The sequence below is a fragment of the Mesoplodon densirostris genome, chromosome 11, assembly GCF_025265405.1.
Source record: "Mesoplodon densirostris isolate mMesDen1 chromosome 11, mMesDen1 primary haplotype, whole genome shotgun sequence".
NCBI classification, from domain to species: Eukaryota; Metazoa; Chordata; class Mammalia; order Artiodactyla; family Ziphiidae; genus Mesoplodon; species Mesoplodon densirostris.
The window spans coordinates 9,109,284-9,128,471 of NC_082671.1; the positions used below are offsets into that span (position 1 = coordinate 9,109,284).

The 19,188-nt window shown below is 36.6% G+C and overlaps 1 protein-coding gene across 5 annotated transcripts in view; it reads left to right on the forward strand.

The window, feature by feature from the left end:
• The window catches only part of RIMKLB (ribosomal modification protein rimK like family member B), a 48,903-nt gene extending 41,858 nt beyond the window's left edge, over nucleotides 1-7,045 (forward strand). For all 5 annotated transcript variants that reach the window (XM_060113121.1, XM_060113123.1, XM_060113122.1 and 2 more), the window contains exons 5-6: nucleotides 798-1,001; nucleotides 3,811-7,045. In XM_060113121.1, coding sequence (XP_059969104.1) covers nucleotides 798-1,001; nucleotides 3,811-4,274 — 668 coding nt within the window. In that variant the 3' untranslated portion in view covers nucleotides 4,275-7,045. The remainder of the gene's footprint in view (nucleotides 1-797; nucleotides 1,002-3,810) is intronic.
• The last annotated feature ends 12,143 nt before the right edge of the window (nucleotides 7,046-19,188 follow it).

Here is a 19,188-nt window from a genome sequence, read left to right on the forward strand (position 1 = left end):
CTTCCTTTTCAACAATGCAGGGATTCTAGATCACCAACTCCATCATCCCCATCCCAATCTATATAGTTTGAAGACAGTGTATAAAATATCTTAATAACTTCAGATTAAGTAACTGTTTCTTAAGGCATAAAATGATTCATAAATCCAAGTACTTCACAAGGTTTAGTGCTTTGACAGAGATAGCTGGGTCAGGGTTCAGCTGGGACTTTTGACTGCACTGTTTCTACTTGGCTTCTCCAGTATGGCAGCCAAGAAGTCTCAGGGCTCCTGCAGTGAATGCTCCAGTGAACAAAGAATCTGTGTGACCTTTTACAATTTAGCCTCAGAAGTCAGATAGAATTGCCTATTCTGTATTTTTCTGAAACAATTACGTCCCCTCCTAGATTCAAGGGATAGGATATAGATTCCTCCTCCTCTTGATGGGAAGAATGTCAAAGGATTTATAACCATGTTTTAAAAGCAGACACTTCTGTTGGCATAGAAGTAGTAACATACTGCTATTTTACTATATGCAAACATGGCATCTTAATATTGTGTAATATATAAAACATATGTTTTAACTCAGAAAAATGTTTCGTTGATAAGTGGGGCTAGTATTATTGGCTAACCTGGAGGAATACAAATCTTAAGAACCCAAATATTTACTTTGTCTTTATATACATTTTACCATAATGCTGTTACTTTGGTTAAAAAGCAGTTGGTTCTGAAAAAGTAGATTGGGACACAAGAAAATGCAGGTAATGATACCAACTGCTCATAGTTTGTTGACTTACATTTTTTATTCTTTTCGATCACAGGCAAAGCAGTTTTCTTGGCTCGCGATAAGCACCATTTGGCTGATCTAAGCCATCTTATTCGCCATGAAGCTCCATACCTGTTTCAGAAGTATGTTAAAGAGTCTCATGGAAGGGATGTACGTGTCATTGTCGTGGGAGGCCGTGTGGTTGGCACCATGTTACGCTGTTCAACGGATGGGAGGATGCAAAGCAACTGCTCACTAGGTAAAAGCAATGCAAGTGTCTTTCTAGGATATAAAGTAATATTATTAAAGCTTATTCAGTGAGTATTTGTATATAACTTAGATCTTTTTATTTAATATGTTGAAAAACGTATCTTTCACATGTAAATATGATTCATAGATTTACCACTAATATAACAAATGTATAGAATTGTTTTTCTAGTAATGAAGTTGGATTTTTCTGAATCATAAATTTGCTTTCACCCAGGCTCAATTTGTACCCCAATTCGCACATGTGTGAAATGTCTAACAAATTCCCTCTTTGGTCATATTATTTCATTTAAGCTGTGTCCTAACCCATTTTACCCATTAGTCCAAAGAATGTTGCTGATTTTGATTTGCTTAAGTGTGTATCTTCTGAGATTTCTTACTGTTGAAGCGCCTCAGAACGTAGTCTGGGTTTTTTCTTCTTCTCTATTTATTTTACGTTCCTAGTAATCTTACCTAGCTCATGGCTTTAGATGCTATCTATGTTATTATTTTCAAATTTATCTCTCCAGTTTAGGCTTTCTTCCTGAACTCCAGGCACATGTAAATCACTGCCTCTCAATATCTCCATGTAGATGTCTGTTAGCCGTTTTAGTCTTAACATGTCCAAAACTGAACTCCTCATCTAACTCCTCCTCCCAATATGTCCCATCCACAGTTTTCTCCTTATTGTTTTTTGGCAACTGTATCTTTCTAGTTTAGACCAAAATTCTTGGAGTCATTCTTGATCTCCTCTCTAGTCTAACACCTCAGATCCAAACTCCTTGAAATCTCTACTCTCAAAATGCATCACCTCTTGTTCCCTCTCTCTTCCCATGAGAGGATTAGAACAGTTTTACTTCCCTTCCTACTCCTCCCTCTTGATTCATTCATTCACTGAACAAATATTTTTGAGTACCTCCTAAGTATCAAGTACTGTTATAGCAGTATTTTGTATATAGCAGTGAACAAAACAGACAAAAATTTCTGCTTCCCTGGGCTTTGTATTCCAGTGTTTTACTGATGAAACCATTTAATAGTTTTAGTTCAAGTCTATAATAGAATTTCTTTTATTGTGTGTCTCTTCTGTTTCAAGAATCCTTATGTAGCACTTACTTTATCCATTCCCAGGCAGTCTTTATCTGTTTAGAGTTAATTACACCTGTATTGCAAGAATTACACTACTCGTCACTGTTTACTCCCCATCTGCATCTTCCCATATCTTGAGTTTTCTGTCCTTAGTCATTTACTGCTATGTTAGTATCTTTTCTTGATTATTTTCCCTGGATGGTGTATGTGAGTGATAGATACCTCATAGCTTGCTTTCCTTCTCAAACGAGAATGATATATTGGCTGAGATAGGATTCTTAAATTGTGTGAGTCTTGCTTCTGTTCTACTGCTTTACAGTTTACACTTTTGCAATTGAATGTCCAAATCTACTCTGATTTTGGGAGGGGGATAGGTAATTTATATTCTTTGTAAGTTTGTTTTTTGTTTTGTTCTCTTATTTTTGGTTGTTTTGTTTTATTTGAAATGCTAAACAGTTTTGTCAGGATATTTTCAGATATGTGTCTCTTCTCAGTCAGTCCAACCTGGATTTTAGTAAGCTGTTTCTGTCAGATTCAGTTTTTCCAAGCTTCAGGAAAATTTCTTCTCTCCTTCTGGGGGTTAGGGTTTTTCTGATTCAGTTATCCAAATTTTTTATCCTTCTTTTGTGACTTGACCTCAGGTTTTTTGTATGTGCTTCAAAATATTTCTTACAGGGGGTTTTCCAAGTTATAAGTTAGACTCACAAAAGCAACTCTCCTTCAGTTCCTCTGTTGAAAGTTTTAAGTTGGGTAATCATGTTTTTGTTTTAGTTCAGAGAGTCTTTTTGTGCTAAACTTGAATTTGTGCTCTTATTTCTTTCATTCAAGTCATAGACAGCTTGTTATTTGTTCTTGTTATTGTCACATCACATCAGAGCTCTGCTCTGGTTATTTGGAGCATTCCAGATGGCCTCAGTACTATGGATGCTGAGAAGCAGTGTCATTTAATTCTTTGGCTAGTGTGCCAGTCCCCTCCTTCCTGCACTCCCCTCCCCTACTCTTCCAGCCACAGTGGTAAGGGGGACTCTGGTCATATGTGCATTTACCTTTGGTCTCTTTGGGTCAGGCATACTTACATAGTACTGATGTCAGCTTTCCTCCTGTTGAGCTCCTTAAGCCAAGGTTTTGTCAAAATTCTTTTGCTTTCTAGTCCTTATCTAGTCCTTTCTAGTCTTGAAGCGTGTCTCCAACTAGTTCTAATTCTTTTCTCTCAGATACCAGCGAAGACTTCACGCACACTCCTCCAGCTACCTGAAACCCCAGAATGCTTTTGGCTTAGGAACAGCAAAGAGATTAGAATTGGGACTGTGGAGGAAGAGGAGCATGTTCCTAGATTCTGTCCTCTCTCCCTCTTATGCATCTCTATTTTTACAAATCAAAATCTGAAACTGATAAAAACCAATAACAACATTAAGTGGTTTAACTGTATTTATGCAAAAGTTCCATGTTATTGCAAGTAAGATAGGCTTCAGTGAAAGTTGAATGTCTTCAGAAAAAAATAGCATATGGAAAAAGTACTAAGTCATGAATTTGTTGAGAGACTGTGTTGGAAGGGGATTCCCTAATGAAAGAATCTTAGACTTCAGTGTCCCAATTTTACACCAGAATAACACTTTTGCTATTCTACTGATTTAGAAGAGAGGTTTAGCCTTAGAGGCTAACTTTAAGGTCAGCTTTAGTTTTACTCCAAAATTTTATCATTTTGGTAACTTATTATCTTATTTCTCTTTTGCCAGGTGGTGTCGGGATGATGTGCTCATTGAGTGAACAAGGGAAACAGCTAGCTATCCAGGTGTCTAATATCCTGGGAATGGATGTGTGTGGCATTGACCTGTTGACGAAAGACGATGGCTCCTTCTGTGTCTGCGAGGCCAATGCAAATGTAGGTTTCATAGCCTTTGATAAGGCTTGTAATCTAGATGTAGCTGGTATCATAGCGGACTATGCCGCCTCCCTTCTGCCCTCTGGCCGGCTCACCCGGCGTATGTCCCTGCTCTCCGTGGTGTCCACGGCCAGTGAGACTAGTGAGCCGGAGCTGGGTCCCCCAGCCAACACTGCTGTCGACAACATGAGCGCAAGTTCCAGCTCTGTTGACAGCGACCCTGAAACCACGGAGCGAGAGCTGCTCACCAAGCTCCCGGGGGGCCTATTCAACATGAACCAACTGCTAGCCAATGAAATCAAACTCCTGGTGGAGTGATTCCACCAGTAAATAATTAACCAACAAAACCCTTGTAAAACTTTCTTTTTCTTCTTTCCTTTTTTTTCTTTCTTTTTTCTTTTTCTTTTTTTTTTTTTTAAACCAACTTGCAATGCTGTTCATGGAAAATGCTCAGAAAGATGAGAGAAAATTGAGTAGGATTAGTTAGGAGGGAAGAATGGGGGAGATAGACGAGACCTTTGCTACTAAGATGTTACTGACTTTGATTTACAAATCCTACAGATAGAGAGGCAGAAGAGGTGAGATACAGAAAAATGTCAGGCTCTCATAGTTTTACATTACTCAGAAATGTGTAGGCTCTCAGGCCGTGAAGAACATAATATTTTCATGGTCTCTTGCTTTTGTTTTTGTACAGTTGGTACAAATTTCAGAGTAGTGTACTTAACATTGTGTTGTAATCCGTGAGGAAGACATCTACCTAAATTATAATTTTTTTATACAAATCTGAAAATTCAGCCTATACACTATTATCTAGGTGCTTTATGTTCATAGTTATGAAATCTTGAGGAGCTCTGTTATTGACTTTTCCCCCTTAATTTGGGTGGGAGGGCAACGTGAATGTGACCCAATAAAGATTTTTTTTTAATGATAAAGTTGGCATGTTTGCATGATAAAAGGGAAATGAACAGTATTGCAATGTCTGGCACACAAAATAACATTTACTCCATTGTAGATAAAATTGCACTAGTTAAAAATATGTGCATTGACTTGTATTTGTTAGTGTTTTAGCCTTTTTTGAAAGATATATGCTCTGTTAATGTTGCTTTTTTTTTAAAATACATGCTAGTCTTAACATTCCCTGATCTATGCCTGCATCTTTAACAATGGCCAAAGTGAAGAAAATGCTACCTTTTTTGTTAACAAGACACTGACTTGAAACATGTGCATTTAAAGCCTTTTATTTTTTTCCTTTTTTCTTTTGGTGGTTGGGCATTTAAAGAATAAGGACAAGGAAAAATATTTTTGGGGGGCAAATCAAGGGTCTATAAGTTCCTAAGTATAAAGTTGAAGTGATTTCTAATACCAGCGTTATATATCTGCATTTTTCACATTTTAGGAGGATGTGTGTGTGCGCGTGCGTGTGTGTGCACGCATGTGCATGCTTGCATGTTTATGTGCTTTGCTTTTTGTTTACACCAACCAATCAAAAAGGAAAGATTCTAGAAAATGGAGCATGATGGGAAACAGTTTTTTACTTTAAAAAAAAAACAACTTGAGTTGTTTTCATAACTATAATCTACTGGTAGAGGTACTCACCTAAAGACATGAGGAGAATAGCTGCTGCTTAGGCTTTTGTGTATATGTATGTTGTTTGCTTTTTTTCTTTGGTTCTAGACTGTTCAGTGTATGATTTATTCCAGGCTACATGCTTTTCCTCTGCTTCTTGCTGTGCATTTTCTCCTATTACACATAGGTTTTGGGTTGGGGTGGACTGACCGTTTTTGTTTGGGGACTTATTTAGCAGTATTGAGTCTCTTATAGCCCTACTCTGAAGCCTTCAATATTCTACTCTTTATATTACTTTATTTCTGAATTTATAAAAGCCCCCAAACTGCATATAATATGAGCCTTTAAACATGGGTAAAACTATCCCAGTGAATGGTTTGGAAGGTGTGTTAAGAAATGGAGATGCACCCGAGCTCAACGTAATTTTTTTAAGCGGCAAGTTCCATCTCCCTACAATCCTCTGAAGCTTTTTACTCGAGTCCTTTCTTGCTTCTCCGGTGCTTTTTTCCTTCAGATGGACATTAAACATAATTTCTTGGACACTACTAGAGAGACTTCGAGGCAATAAGATCAGTATTAACCAGCTCTAACAGAGGTTTGATCATGCTTACTTGTACAGTTTTTCCCCCATTTTAAAAAAGGAATGTAATAAAACTTGTTTTTTCCATAGAATTAAATAATATTAAAATGGAGTGAAAGGTTGATTGTTGACAAATAGAATAGTACCTCTGATCTGTGCAGTGTCTCATTTCACCTTAGAAAAAGATACATAAGAAGACTTCCTAATTTATTTTAGGATATTCTTATCTCATCTAAAAGAATTTGACTTGTACAGGGTTATTGTGTGACATATTGTGGAATATATAAGTACCTCTGGCTCACATGGTACTTCTTTTACTAAATGACCACACTTTGGAAGATGCACACTATTCGGGATAGAGAAATAAACAAGGGAGAAGGAATCGCTTAATTAAATCATCATTCATATGTGTGTAGAGACCATCTGGTTGCCACATAGATTATGATACACATATTTTGAATAGTTACATATCACATGTATATAGATTAGTGAATTCTAAAACAAATAGAACACCCTGTCTATTTGATGAAAACTCAAGGTTTCTGTTGGGTGGGATAAGGCACCAGGAAAAATGCAGATAGCCTTTTTAAAAAATTATCAAATTAACCAAGTACATTAGAAGAAATATCTGAGATGATTTCACTGTTAGTTTTACTCACTGCCCATCTTTTGTGCATTCACACTATGTTAAAACATAGCCTTACCAACCTATTTCTGGATCGTACACTGAATGGACAGGAATGGACATCTCAGAGTTTAAAAACATGAATATCCTCTTGAATTCCTTCAAAAAGTAAGGTAAAGAATATGAGCAAACCATACTGGAAGAACCCAAATAAAACAGCCCAGATATTTAAGTGAAAGTTAAATATATTTTCATATTGTTGAGTAACTTCCTTAAAATCTTTATTGCTACTATGAGAGGTAAAAATGTGTATTTATCAAATATGTATAGTTGTTATTTTATCATGCAAAAATCTGAATTATTGTAAAACTATTGTACATTGTTAAAATTGTAATTCTGAATTGTATTTAAAAGTAATTCTTTCTGATACTGTTTTTATGTCACCCATGATGAAAAGTGGACTATGTGTATACATAAACACACAAATATGAACTATTCCATTTAAAATTTTTAATAGTTATTTTCTTTTCATTGGTCATTTCTGTTGGCTTTAACTCCACTGAACTTTGAAATATTTCTGTATATGCTATCAAATAAGAAAATACCCTGGAACATTAGAAAAATCCATCAAGAGACTTGCTTTCATCAAGCGCTTTATCAGACTTTTGAAAAGGTATCAAAGGCGTTGAAAGAAGTAATTGACTTTCAAGATCATCTCTTCTTTTTCTCAAGAAGAAAACAAAGGAAAAAGAAATTCTCTTCATTCAGTGAGTCCCCAGTTTGGGGTCTGGGGCGCTTAGAGACATTGTGAAATCAAATCTTGTGTTACATTTTTCTCCTGGCTCACTCTTTTTGAGAAGGTTTATGGGCTATATGGCTGGTGAGACACGATCCCCTCCTAAGAAAATGTAGGTGCTCAGACAGGTAACCTCTGCTGCTACTGTTTTTATTTGTTTGTTTGTTTGTTTAATTTCTTTTATAATTTGTTTTTGTCGTACTAGGATATTTTTAAATGTAATATATTGCAGGATTTATAACCAGGTTCACTGCTTTCTTTCTTTTTCTTTTCTTAAAACAAAACAAAATTTCATTTAAGATACATTTAGGCGCCTTTGAAGCTTGGATTTTGGAATGTTTCAGTAGTGGACAGAAATCTGCTGTTGGAATCTTCTAGTCTTCCAGGTTTAATTTGAAATGTTTTTAGTTTTGTTTTGGATTTTTGTGTGGTATTTTATTTCCTTTATACCAGTGCCTTTTTGCCATGCTGTTTTGGGGTGGCTGCCTAACTCTAGTGAAAATTCTTTCTATATTAACGAAAATGTGGTGTTTTAAATTCCTTAATGTTTTGCATTTTTAAAATTGTTTTTAAAGAAATATTCTAACTGCTTGCACTATTACTGTTCTTTGTCAGCCTTTTCAGGAGACAAAAAAACAAAAACAAACAAACAAAAAAATACCCAGAGAAAAAACTTTCCTTCTTCCCCCTTCCTGATGATGAGTGAGAAGTATTGAGAACTTTCGGGGTCAGTGCCCTTCTAAACTCCCCTTCCCCCAATAATGCAGCTGTAGAATGAATGGTAAATGCAGCGGTTTGGATTCAGGCACAGCCCCAGCCTGCTGGCAGGTAATTTGATTCTTTCTCCTTTTTTTCATCACAAGGCTAACTTTACTTTCTTTTTAAAATTTCCTTTCTTTTATGTACTTTGAAGGCACCAATGGGTTTGTAATATAACTTGGATTTCAAAAAAACAATATAAACATATCTAGCAAATAATTTGGTTATAGAAAAAGTTCTGGGGGTAAAGTTTGAATTGGTTGGGATGAACCCAGGACTTTCTTTGGGGATTTGTTTTAGCCATTTAGATATCTCCATATATCTTCCTTGCATATATGTCTATAATTATTTCAGAGTGTGACTTTTTTAGCTTTGTTTTTGTTTTGGGTTTGTATGTTTCTTCCATTGTGCTACTCTGGCTTAAGCTTTTTCAGGGGTTGGTGTTCCGAATACACAGTGAGCTCACAGTATAAAGACATCAATTAGGAGTTGACAGGTATGGAAAACTAGAGTTTTGAAAGGTAAAATTAGGTTCTAGGTTATATATATGGTAAAAACTCAACATAGCCTTCAGTTGACCTTAGTGCCTCTCTTTCTGTGACTTCATTATAAAAGTGAAAGATAATGAGACAAAAGGTAATAGCATTTCAGTTATTTCAGGAGCAGCGTGATTTCAGAATTAATGATTTTAGCATTTCTGATACCCTAATTCTAACAAAGAGATAGATGTCAGCCATTCGAGATTATCATTAAATAATGGTTTAAATATTCAAAAGTTATAGGTTTGAACAGATTGGAGGGCATTTCTGAAGCACAAGATCTTGAAGCAGATTAATCAAGCCCATAAAACAAAGTTAATCACAGGAACAGGAATATAACTTATCCATTTTAATAGCCTTCCTGTTAATATTACTGTCCCTTCCTGTCTACCCCAGTCCCCCTACCCTTTTCCTCCTTTTTCCTGTCCTTCCCAAAGTTTTAGCTCTAATATGAGTTATTATCATTATGGGAGATAATCCTCTTTCTGATAGGTAGAATTTCAGTGTCAGTAGTCAGGACCTTTTCAAGATATATTTCTATTTGGATGTCCTATCCAAGGAGGCTGTAAGTCTAGTAACTCACTAGTTAGGGAATAGGAAATCCTGGCTTGTAATGCTGTTTCTACAGCTGAAGGCATAAAATAAGTCATAAACTTGTTTTGTGCTTCAGTTCTCTCATATGAGGTAGGGACAGTCATTCCCCTAAGCATCTTAAGATGCTTAAGATAAAAATATTTATGTCTTGAACTGAAATTTACCAACAAAGGAATCCTGGCTGCACTCCTGCAGTAATTTATGACGTATGGAAGGATCTTGTTCTCTTGCTGATGAGAATGGCTAGCATTAGCATGTGTGCACTCTGTGATTGCATGGGATGTGGAGGATTTGTGAACCTCCATTCCGCTGCCCCCCCCGCCCCCCAAGATCACTGCCATGTTAAAAATGATCTTGCTTTCAGATTTCACCATATTCAAACTATATTAGATGGTCCTTATATAGCATATATACCTGGCTGCTACTGTGGGGTTTGGGAACATGAGGGGTGGGGTGAATTGTTGTTGTTTTAGGTTTCAGTCAGACAGCCATCCCTGTGCCCCAGTTCCCAGAAGCACAGCAGGCCTCTAGGAGCATCCGTGGGAACGGCGCAGTCCTGACATCACCAACTCTCCTGCTCAGGCTCATCCCATATACAGAGGTCAAAGGGTGGGGCTTGAGATGGGGGAAGGAATGAGAAAGTAGAAACAATGTCACGGCAATGCCACTGTTGACTAGCCTTTGGTGCTTATGTCAGTGTTTGTTTTATTTTTTAAGTTCACAAAATAAGTTTTTATTTTGGGGTAAAGGTAGTGGGAGGGTGGAACAAAAGCCATTATTACTAGTTCATCATTATCACTAGCTCATTCTTGCATATTGTTCTTTAGTAGCGAATAAAAAATTTGAAAGCTAGACCTCAATAATAAAGAGACTGGGAATAGAAATGAATCTCAGGATATTAAAAAACAAAACATTTATGTGGTATTAATTTCCAGTTCTACAACCACTATTACCTTTGTCACTCTCCGTTTTTTGCCCTAATTCTTTTATGTATGTATACAGTTTGAGGAAATGTGCATTTGTGGTCAGTCCTTTTAAAAGGACCTAATGAAATTACTACTCTTTGCAAAAAATATACCCATTGCTTATATGGGCATACAAATGCTACCCTATTTTAAATGTAGGTGGCGTATGTGTTCGTGTTTTAATGTATTCAGAGCCATTGGGCAATAAGCAGTCCAGAACATGAAAACTCAAGCAGGTAAAGCACCTAACACCCTTAGTTTCTAGAATTACTTTTAAAAACTCCTTTATTGCTGCATCTTCCACAAGTCTTTTGGTAGTCTCTGAACTTAAAATTTGGAGGAGTTGACTACCTAGTTAAAATTTTAAGTTATGCGTTTATTATTTGTAGGGACAGGTGAAGAAGGAAAGTAACAGAAAAGGAATGGCTCCTTGAGATGGCAACTGCTGAGTTTCTAAATCTTTCTAGCTCCCCCCTCCTCCAGCTTAGCATGAACATTGATCATACGTGTTTTGATCTTCTGTGATTGGGATATTTGTTGTTTTAACTTGGAGGGGAGGTTTCGGGGAAACAGGAACTTCATACACGTGTGAAAATATGAAATGTTAAGGAATTTTTCTGTTTAATATGAATAGTAAGCAAGAACTTTTTCTATATACTCTTCTGCTGCAGCAGAGAAATAAACTGGTAGGTGGCAGCAGAAGAAAGAATTCTTCAGATTGATGGCTACTGACAAAATCTGCATAGGAGAAGAGATAGAGCATGACATACCACGACAAGCAAAGGGGGCAAAAATGGAAACAGGACTACGATCCCTGATCTTGACTCTTAAATGGTAAGTTAATTTCAAGAATGTGTTTTCAATATACCAATGTCCCATAAGTCACTGTGGTGTGTAATCATGAATGCCTGTAAATTCTTGACATAGGGTGAATTTGTCCTAACTGGGGTACTATCATTCTTTAATTTGGAAAAAAATTAGCAATATGTAAAATTAGGGATTTCCAGTATATGGATACATGTGAAACCTTTTTTTCCCCCCAGCTTTATTGAGGTATAACTGACAGGTAAAATTGTAAGATGATGATTTGATATACATTGTGAAAGGATTCCCCCCCATCGAGTTATTATCATATCCAATATGTAGACCTTAATGATGGCAAAAATTATGCTATCTCACAGTAAATGTGATTTTTTAAAAAAAATCTGCAAGATAAATGAAATATGCATTGTTAATCATTTTGTAAAAATGAAAGTGTCCCCTTTTTAGTGTGAGCACTGGGGGAATAACTACAGAAGTATGTAACTTGACAATATTTTGTGGTAAAAATGACCTTGTCTTCTGGCTATCTCGTTCCTTTCTGGTCCCATTTCCTTGTCACTGTACCTGCCCATCAGTTCCGTTCTGCATATTCACCTTTCTGTCTTGCTTATCTGTCTCTGCCCTTCTTCTCCTACTCTTTCTTCAGTTGTGCTTCTGCTTTCCTGGTTTGGTATCTCTCTCTTTAGTCATTCAGTCCCTCGGGATTTTATTTTTCCAATGTTGTCATTTTTTGTCTCTGACTACCTATTTCTCTGTGTGTGTGTGTGTGTGTCCCCATTTTCATTTGTGTTCTCTCTGGTAAATAGGTCTATTTCCTTTCCATCAACAGCTGCCTTCGGACATGTGCATCAGTACCAGTATTGTGATTTTCTACATTTTAGAATTTGATGAGGCTGAATAAAATAAATGAAGTGATATTTTGAAGTCCCTAGATTTAAAGACTGTAATTTTCCATTCTTTTAATAAGTTGCAGACCCGTTTATTCACTCAACTACTTGTTTTACTATAGTATCTGTAGTAACAGATTAAACTACTGGCCTACAGAGGCCTACCATAGAAGTTTAGAATTTTTAAGTGGAAAGCTTAGAGGTCATATACTGTAATCTTGGATTTACTGGTAAAGAAACTAACGTTCAGAGAAGTTAGTAACTTAACCAGGATTACAGAGCCAGGACTACATCTGAAGTGTCCTAACTGCCAATACGGCGCTCTTTGCATTATGTGGCGTGCATTCTTCAAAATCTGCTGTAGTCCTGAATAAGTGAAGGGCTCTGCAATGAGACCGCTGTGAGTTAGAAAGAAAGTTGTCACTGTTTGGGCTTGTGGTTAGGATACTAAGGCAAGCTGTGGGCAGCCATTTTAGGTGGTTTGTATGTAGAATTAATGAGTACATCATTTACAGGGTTTGAGAATAAAAAAGTGTCCCTTGTTAAGAGAAGATGCAAAGAGGTTCTTTGCAATTTCTGGTCAAGAGAGAAGAGAAGTGGATCTCTTAGATCTATTATACCACTAATGCTCTACCTCTCCTCTGGCCTACCTTTATTTCTGTTCTGGATAATGAATCAATCTGCAACAAAGGTAAAACATTATACTCTGATTTTTTTTTTTTCTGACAGATTTTTAGGTTAGCAACGGGAAGTAGATAGTTAAATGGCCTTACTGTGTATACTTGGAATAAAGGATTTATAGTAACATGAAGCTAGAGTAACTGATATTATTGTTTACATACATGGTGAATTCTTTTGTTTTTTAAATAGTATAAAGAGAAGTCACCTTCTATTTAAAAATTGTTTAATGCTAAATACAGTTTTACATATATTAGTATGGAACACAAGAAAATACATGCCTCAGTTAATATGGTTAGAATTTCTAAACTTAAAAAGAGTTTTGTCACAAATTTTGGTTATTATATGGAGATGTCAGTGCTTTAGAACTGAAAGAAGCTTGAATCTTAATCTGAACCAAAATTTATTGCTCATTATATAATTTATTGAAAATGTAGTCTTGAGCACTAGAGTAAGAGCATTTAAGTTTAATTTTGTTTGTTCAGGAATTTTGCTACAATAACTTTCTGTGATGTTTTAGAAAAAATGTTCTTACCTCAATTTTTTCCTCTTGGTGCTAAAATAAAACAGGATTGTCTATATTATAGGGTTGTCAAGGAGTAATTGCTGACACATCTTTTATATGATTGTATTTTTTAATGTGAAATTCAGTGTCTAAAATTGGGTTGATTTTTGTAAAATATAAAGTATCTCTATAGTACAGTTTAAATCAATCACTAGGAAACTATGCTTACCTGGATGTCTAACTGAAATAAGTCTCACAAAACTCCAGTGATAAAGACCAAAGTTTTGGCTTTTGTGTTGGCAGCATCTTGAAAAAGTAGATAAAATAATGGACCTATAAATTGAATTATTGATTCTAGAGAGAAGAAATTTCAGGAAATAAGAATAGTTTCTCCTGAAGAAGACTCAAGTAAATCTGGGAAGTAAGCTTGCTCTTTTAAACCTGTTACAGGTTTAAGCTTTTAATTTTTAATGAATGATGATATACCTTAGTATACCTTTGTCAGCTGAGATCACCAAGATGAAATGTGGTAATTACAAAAAGGGTTATGATTCTTTTTAGCAATCTAGACAATTTGTATTTTTTATTGTCACATTAGTTAATTTTCTTATTTTCCTTTTCTTTTTTCTCATCCTAATTATAAAGACTGTTTAAAACTGTGATTTAAGTGAGCTCTGTGTGTTTCCCCCCTAGGTTCTTTTGATCTCGCAGAATGGATGAAGACTGTATGTTTTTTTCAAGGAGGATAGAAGTACACAGAACAAGGAAGCAATAGCTCTAACCTGTTTAATTCAATGTGCTTTCTAAAATAAAAACACCGGAACTGGAAATGTAATGGCATGGAGTATGGTTTGTTCTTTTGTCAGTTATTTCTGCTCACTCCATTTTGTATGGGTTCACTTCAGTCTGCATATCTAGACTTGACGTCTAGCTCCACATGTGTCATTCTCTTTTTTTTCTTCACTTTTTGCAAGATTAAACTCCTTGGTTCTTGACAGACTGATCTCTCTCTAAAATATTCTGATATGATTACTCCTTTTGGCACAAAGATAGGCACTAAAATGTGTATTATGGGGATTTTCTCCTGTCCCTTTCATCTCAGTTTATCTGTCCATGCTGAATAATTATTGCTGTTTTTCTCTCTGAAGAAATGCGGCCTTTTTTCTGTTTCACTCTGACAAGGCTCTAGCACACACTCGTCATAGCATTGCTCACTCCATTTTAATCTTGTGACTGGAGACCATGTCTGACCTACTTCATTTGAACTGTAGGGGATCTAATAATATACATGTGTATACAGAGGCAGCCTTTGTAAGCTTTGACTAAATGGGCTTTGTAAGCAGATACTGATAACAAATTCTGATTTCATTACTTACTGTTTAAATGGTCTTTGGACAAGTCACCTTCTGCAAGCCATAAAGGAGTGTTTGTAAAAAAATGGAAAGAATCGTACCTACTTTGCTAGTCTAATGTGTAAGTATTAGCTAAGCTATAATACGTGTATAATCCTTAGCACATAGTTGAGCATTTAATAAATACTGTCTTTTAATTCTGTCAACTTTGGTTATTGAAATCTTATTCAAGAGCTACCAAATCTTTTTTCATCTCAGAATGGAAGTCTGTAAGGTTTTCCTTCTTGATTTTCTTTTTTAAAAAAATTAATTCATTTATTTTTGGTACATTGGTTCTTTGTTGCTCTGCGGGCTTTCTCTAGTTGTGGTGAGCGGGGGCTACTCTTCATTGCGGTGCGCAGGCTTCTCATTGTGGTGACTTCTTCTTGTGGAGCACAGCCTCTAGGTGCACAGGCTTCAGTAGTTGTGGCACTCAGGCTCAGTAGTTGTGGCTTGCGGGCTCTAGAGAGCAGGCTCAGTAGTTGTGGTGCACAGGCTTAGTTGCTCTGAGGCATGTGGGATCTTCCCGGACCAGGGATCAAACCCAGGTCCCCTGCATTGGCAGGTGGATTCTTAACCACTGCACCACCAGGTAAGTCCATGATTTCCTTTCAGTTTTCTTATTTAAGCTCCTTTTAAACTCTTTTGGTTGGATCATTTGTGTGTGTGTGTGTGTGTGAGTGTGTGTGTGTGAGTGTGAGATTTCTCCTAATATAGACGGATTATTCCTCATTCCCACATTTCATTGGCTGAGGAATTTTATATTTCTTTAAAAAACCTTTTATCTCATTTTTTTCCAGGTTTTTCCCCCCTGTCAGCTCATAACATAAATATTCTTTTCTTGCTCCTAAACCGAGAGAATTAAGTAAGGAAAATGCATACCATGTACCATAAGGAATAGTTTAGGATAGTATGACTTGTTTTCCCAAAAATGATTTGAGGAGACTTAATATAAATGTATTAAAACAAACAGAAGATTGGGATGAAGCCAAAATAGAGAAAAAAATAAGGTGAAAAGAAGGGTTAAAATGCATATGCATGCTATCAGATCCTGTACATTTGCTCTGATAGAGGTGGACAGAATTGACAAAGAGTTGAATAAAATTAGAAAATTCATGGTAACCTTAAGATAGAAGCAGATATATTGTACAGGAAAAGCAATGTTTCCTGACCATGAGATGTCCCACAGTGCAAATCAATATGACACTAAAATTTAGTCCACTAAAGTCAGTCCAGTAAGAAGTCTTTTTGATGGTCTGAGCTGATCCCATGATTAAATTTTCTCGAAGTGTTCTTAGAACCACCTATATCATGATCACATGGATTATTTGTTAGGTTCCAGGGTCCTAAACCTGAATTTTTGGGTTGCCAGGAGTCTGCTTTTTGACAAACTGCTCAAGTGACTTATTCATAGTAATGTTTGAGAATCACTGCCCTAAATCTTGTCAGTGATGGTGCCTTTAAGAAACACTGCTCTTTGGAACAGGGATTTTACTCTCTTAAAGGACAAATTCTAAGTATTTTAGGCTTTGCCATCCACATACAGTCTCTTGCTTAAAAAAAAATAACCCTTTAAAAATGTAAAAACCATTCTTAGCTCAGTTTGTACAAAACAGGCTGATCCTTACTCTAGAGGAATGGGTGGGTGGATTGAATATACCTTAGGCAATGATCCATGAATTTTACTTCTCTAAATTGAGGCTTTGTTAGCAGAGTTTGAGGTTATTTGCTGTGATAGGAAAACAGATGTATTGAAATTCTTTGTAATGAACCAAGAATGGTGCTTTGGTAGTTATGGAAGGTGGAAGAGTTGATATTCTCGTTAAAGTTAGCATAAGTAGAAATATCAGGACAGAAGGGTGTACGTTTCTAAAAATATTAAGACACCGAATCCTTCAAAGTTTTTCAGACTTGAAAGCTCAGTAAATAAGGACTTCAGTACTACAAACAGATGGGCTTAGTGGGTTGTTTACTTTTTTAGTTCTGTACTCGGCTACAGGAAGAATCCTTTAAAGGTGAGGGCTTCATGAAGCAGGCTTCTAGAGGTTGCCTGAGTACTCAGCTATTCCATGATCTCTAAAATGGTACATGGTATAAATTTGAGAGACAGTATGGATTAAGCCATTGAAATCTATGTTACTGAACGTTGTGTAGAAAGAGATATGGATGGTTTTGGATAATCTCTCCCTCTTGTTTAATGATCGTTGTAATTTTAAAGGTTTATTGTTAGAGCTGGAGGCTGTTTGCTTCAGGTTTTCTTTTTTCCCAGCTTAATTGAGATATAATTGGCAAATCACATTGTATTAAAGTGTATAACAGTGATTTGATGTGTGTAAGTATTGCAAGATATTTACCACAAGTTTAACATCCATCATCTCACATAGTTACAATTTTTTTTCTTGTAATAAGAACTTTTAACATCTACTATTAGTAAATTTCAAATATACAATACAGTATTGTTAAGTATAGTCACCATGTTGTACGTTACGTCCCCAGGACTTCTTCATCTTACAACTGGAGGTTTATACCTTTTGACCACTTTCACCCATTTCCCCCCATCCCCCAACCCCCAGTCTCTGGCAACCACAAATCTGATCTCTTCCTATGAGGTGTTTTTTTTTTTTCTTTGAGATAGTCATTTTGTTTCCTTCAGGTGTATACCCAGAAGTGGAATTGCTGGATCATATGGCAGTTCTATTTTTTAACTTTCTGAGGAAACTCCATACCATTTTCCATAGTGGTTGCACCAGTTTACATTCCCACCAGCAGGCACAAAGCTTCCCTTTTCTCCACATCCTCACTAGCATTCATCTACCTTTTTTTTTTTTTTTTTAGAAGGTAGCCATTCTAACAAGAGTGAGATGACCTTCACTGGAGTTTTGATTTGCATTTGCCTGATGATTAGTGATGTGTTGAACACCTTTTCACGTATCTGTTGGCCGCTTGTATGTCTTTGGAAGAATGTCTAATCAATTCCTCTGATCATTTATGTTGTTTTTGCTATTGAGTTGTATTTATATTTTTTCAATATTAACCCCTTGTCAGATATTTGATTTGCACATATTCTGTTCAGTATGTTGCCTTTTCATTTTGTTGATGGCTTCCTTTGCTGTGCAGAACGTTTTTAGTTGGATGTAGTCCCACTTGTTTATTTTTGCTTTTGGTGTCTAATCCGAAAAATTATTGCCAAGACCAATGGCAAGGAGCTTACTACCTATTAGTTAATGCCTAGAAAACTCTTCTAGGAGTTTTATGTTTTCAACTCTTAAGTCTTTAATCCATTTTGAGTTAATATTTCTGTATGGTATATGTGTATAGTTTAAGGTAGGGGTTCAGTTTCAGTCTTTTTGCATGTGGCTGTCTAGTTTTCCCAACACCATTTATTGAAGAGACTGTCCTTTTCTCATTGTCTGTTCTTGTATCCTGCATTGTAAATTAATTGACTGTATATGTACGGATTTATTTCTAGGCTCTCTATTCTGTTCCATTGGTTTATGTGTCTGTTCTTACGCCAATACCATACGGTTGTTTACTAAACTTTTGTGACTTGGTTAGAAATCAGGAAGTGTGCCTCCGGCTTTATTTTTTTCACCTCAGGTTTTCTTGAAGAGATCTGAGTGGCACACCTGTGGCAACCACATTCCACCTCTAATACATGCTGCACAGATCTCTTCGCCCATACGTTTGGGGAACAGCTCCTCCACAGTTCCATGAGCCTCTGACAAAAATGGCTGCATTGCATCATTTTCTACCAATGGAACCTAGAATACCATACGGTCCACCAGATTATATGGTCCAGCTTGGCAGGGCTTCTTGCATCACAGCCTGAATCTTCTACAAAGCCCTTTCTGGCTCCAGACCCTACTCAAACTAAGTTGCTTTTCATACCATCCAGTATATAGGCTGGGATAGTGTTTCTAGGCAAAATGTGTTGCCTCCATAATCTAGAGAGATCCACCGGGCATTGTGTGTGTTTCCATGTAGCAGGTGATGTAAATGTAACAAATGGTGTTTTACTTTGTAGGGGATGTTCCAGATGCCTCTTGGTACAGGTCATCTAAAAACTTTATAGGAATGGCAGATCTCCAAATCTCTGTAGAGTTTATTTCCCACCCTCTGGAACACGTATCTCAGCAAGGCCTCTGGTATGCTAAGCTTCCTTTTGCTCATTTGTCCGATAAGCATGATGTCATTGATGTAATGCATTTATGTGATGTTCTGTGGAATGTCCAGATGGCCTATAATTTAGATTATATCATATGCTTGGAGCAAAACTAAATGAATATTATCCATTCCATGTGGATGCAAACTATTTCTAGTCTTCTTTCCTGATGGAGGTAGTGGGGGAAATTCACTTACCGTACCAGTGGTTGTATATTATGTCCCTGAGCCCTAGTATCCCTGCTGTGTGCAGTCATTGGCTAGGAGTAAACCAGGAAGAGAGTGGCCTTGGAGCAGGATACGGAGGTGGATTCAAAAGAACGTCAGCTGGAGGCTGGCAAGCCAACAACATTTTTCACAGCGA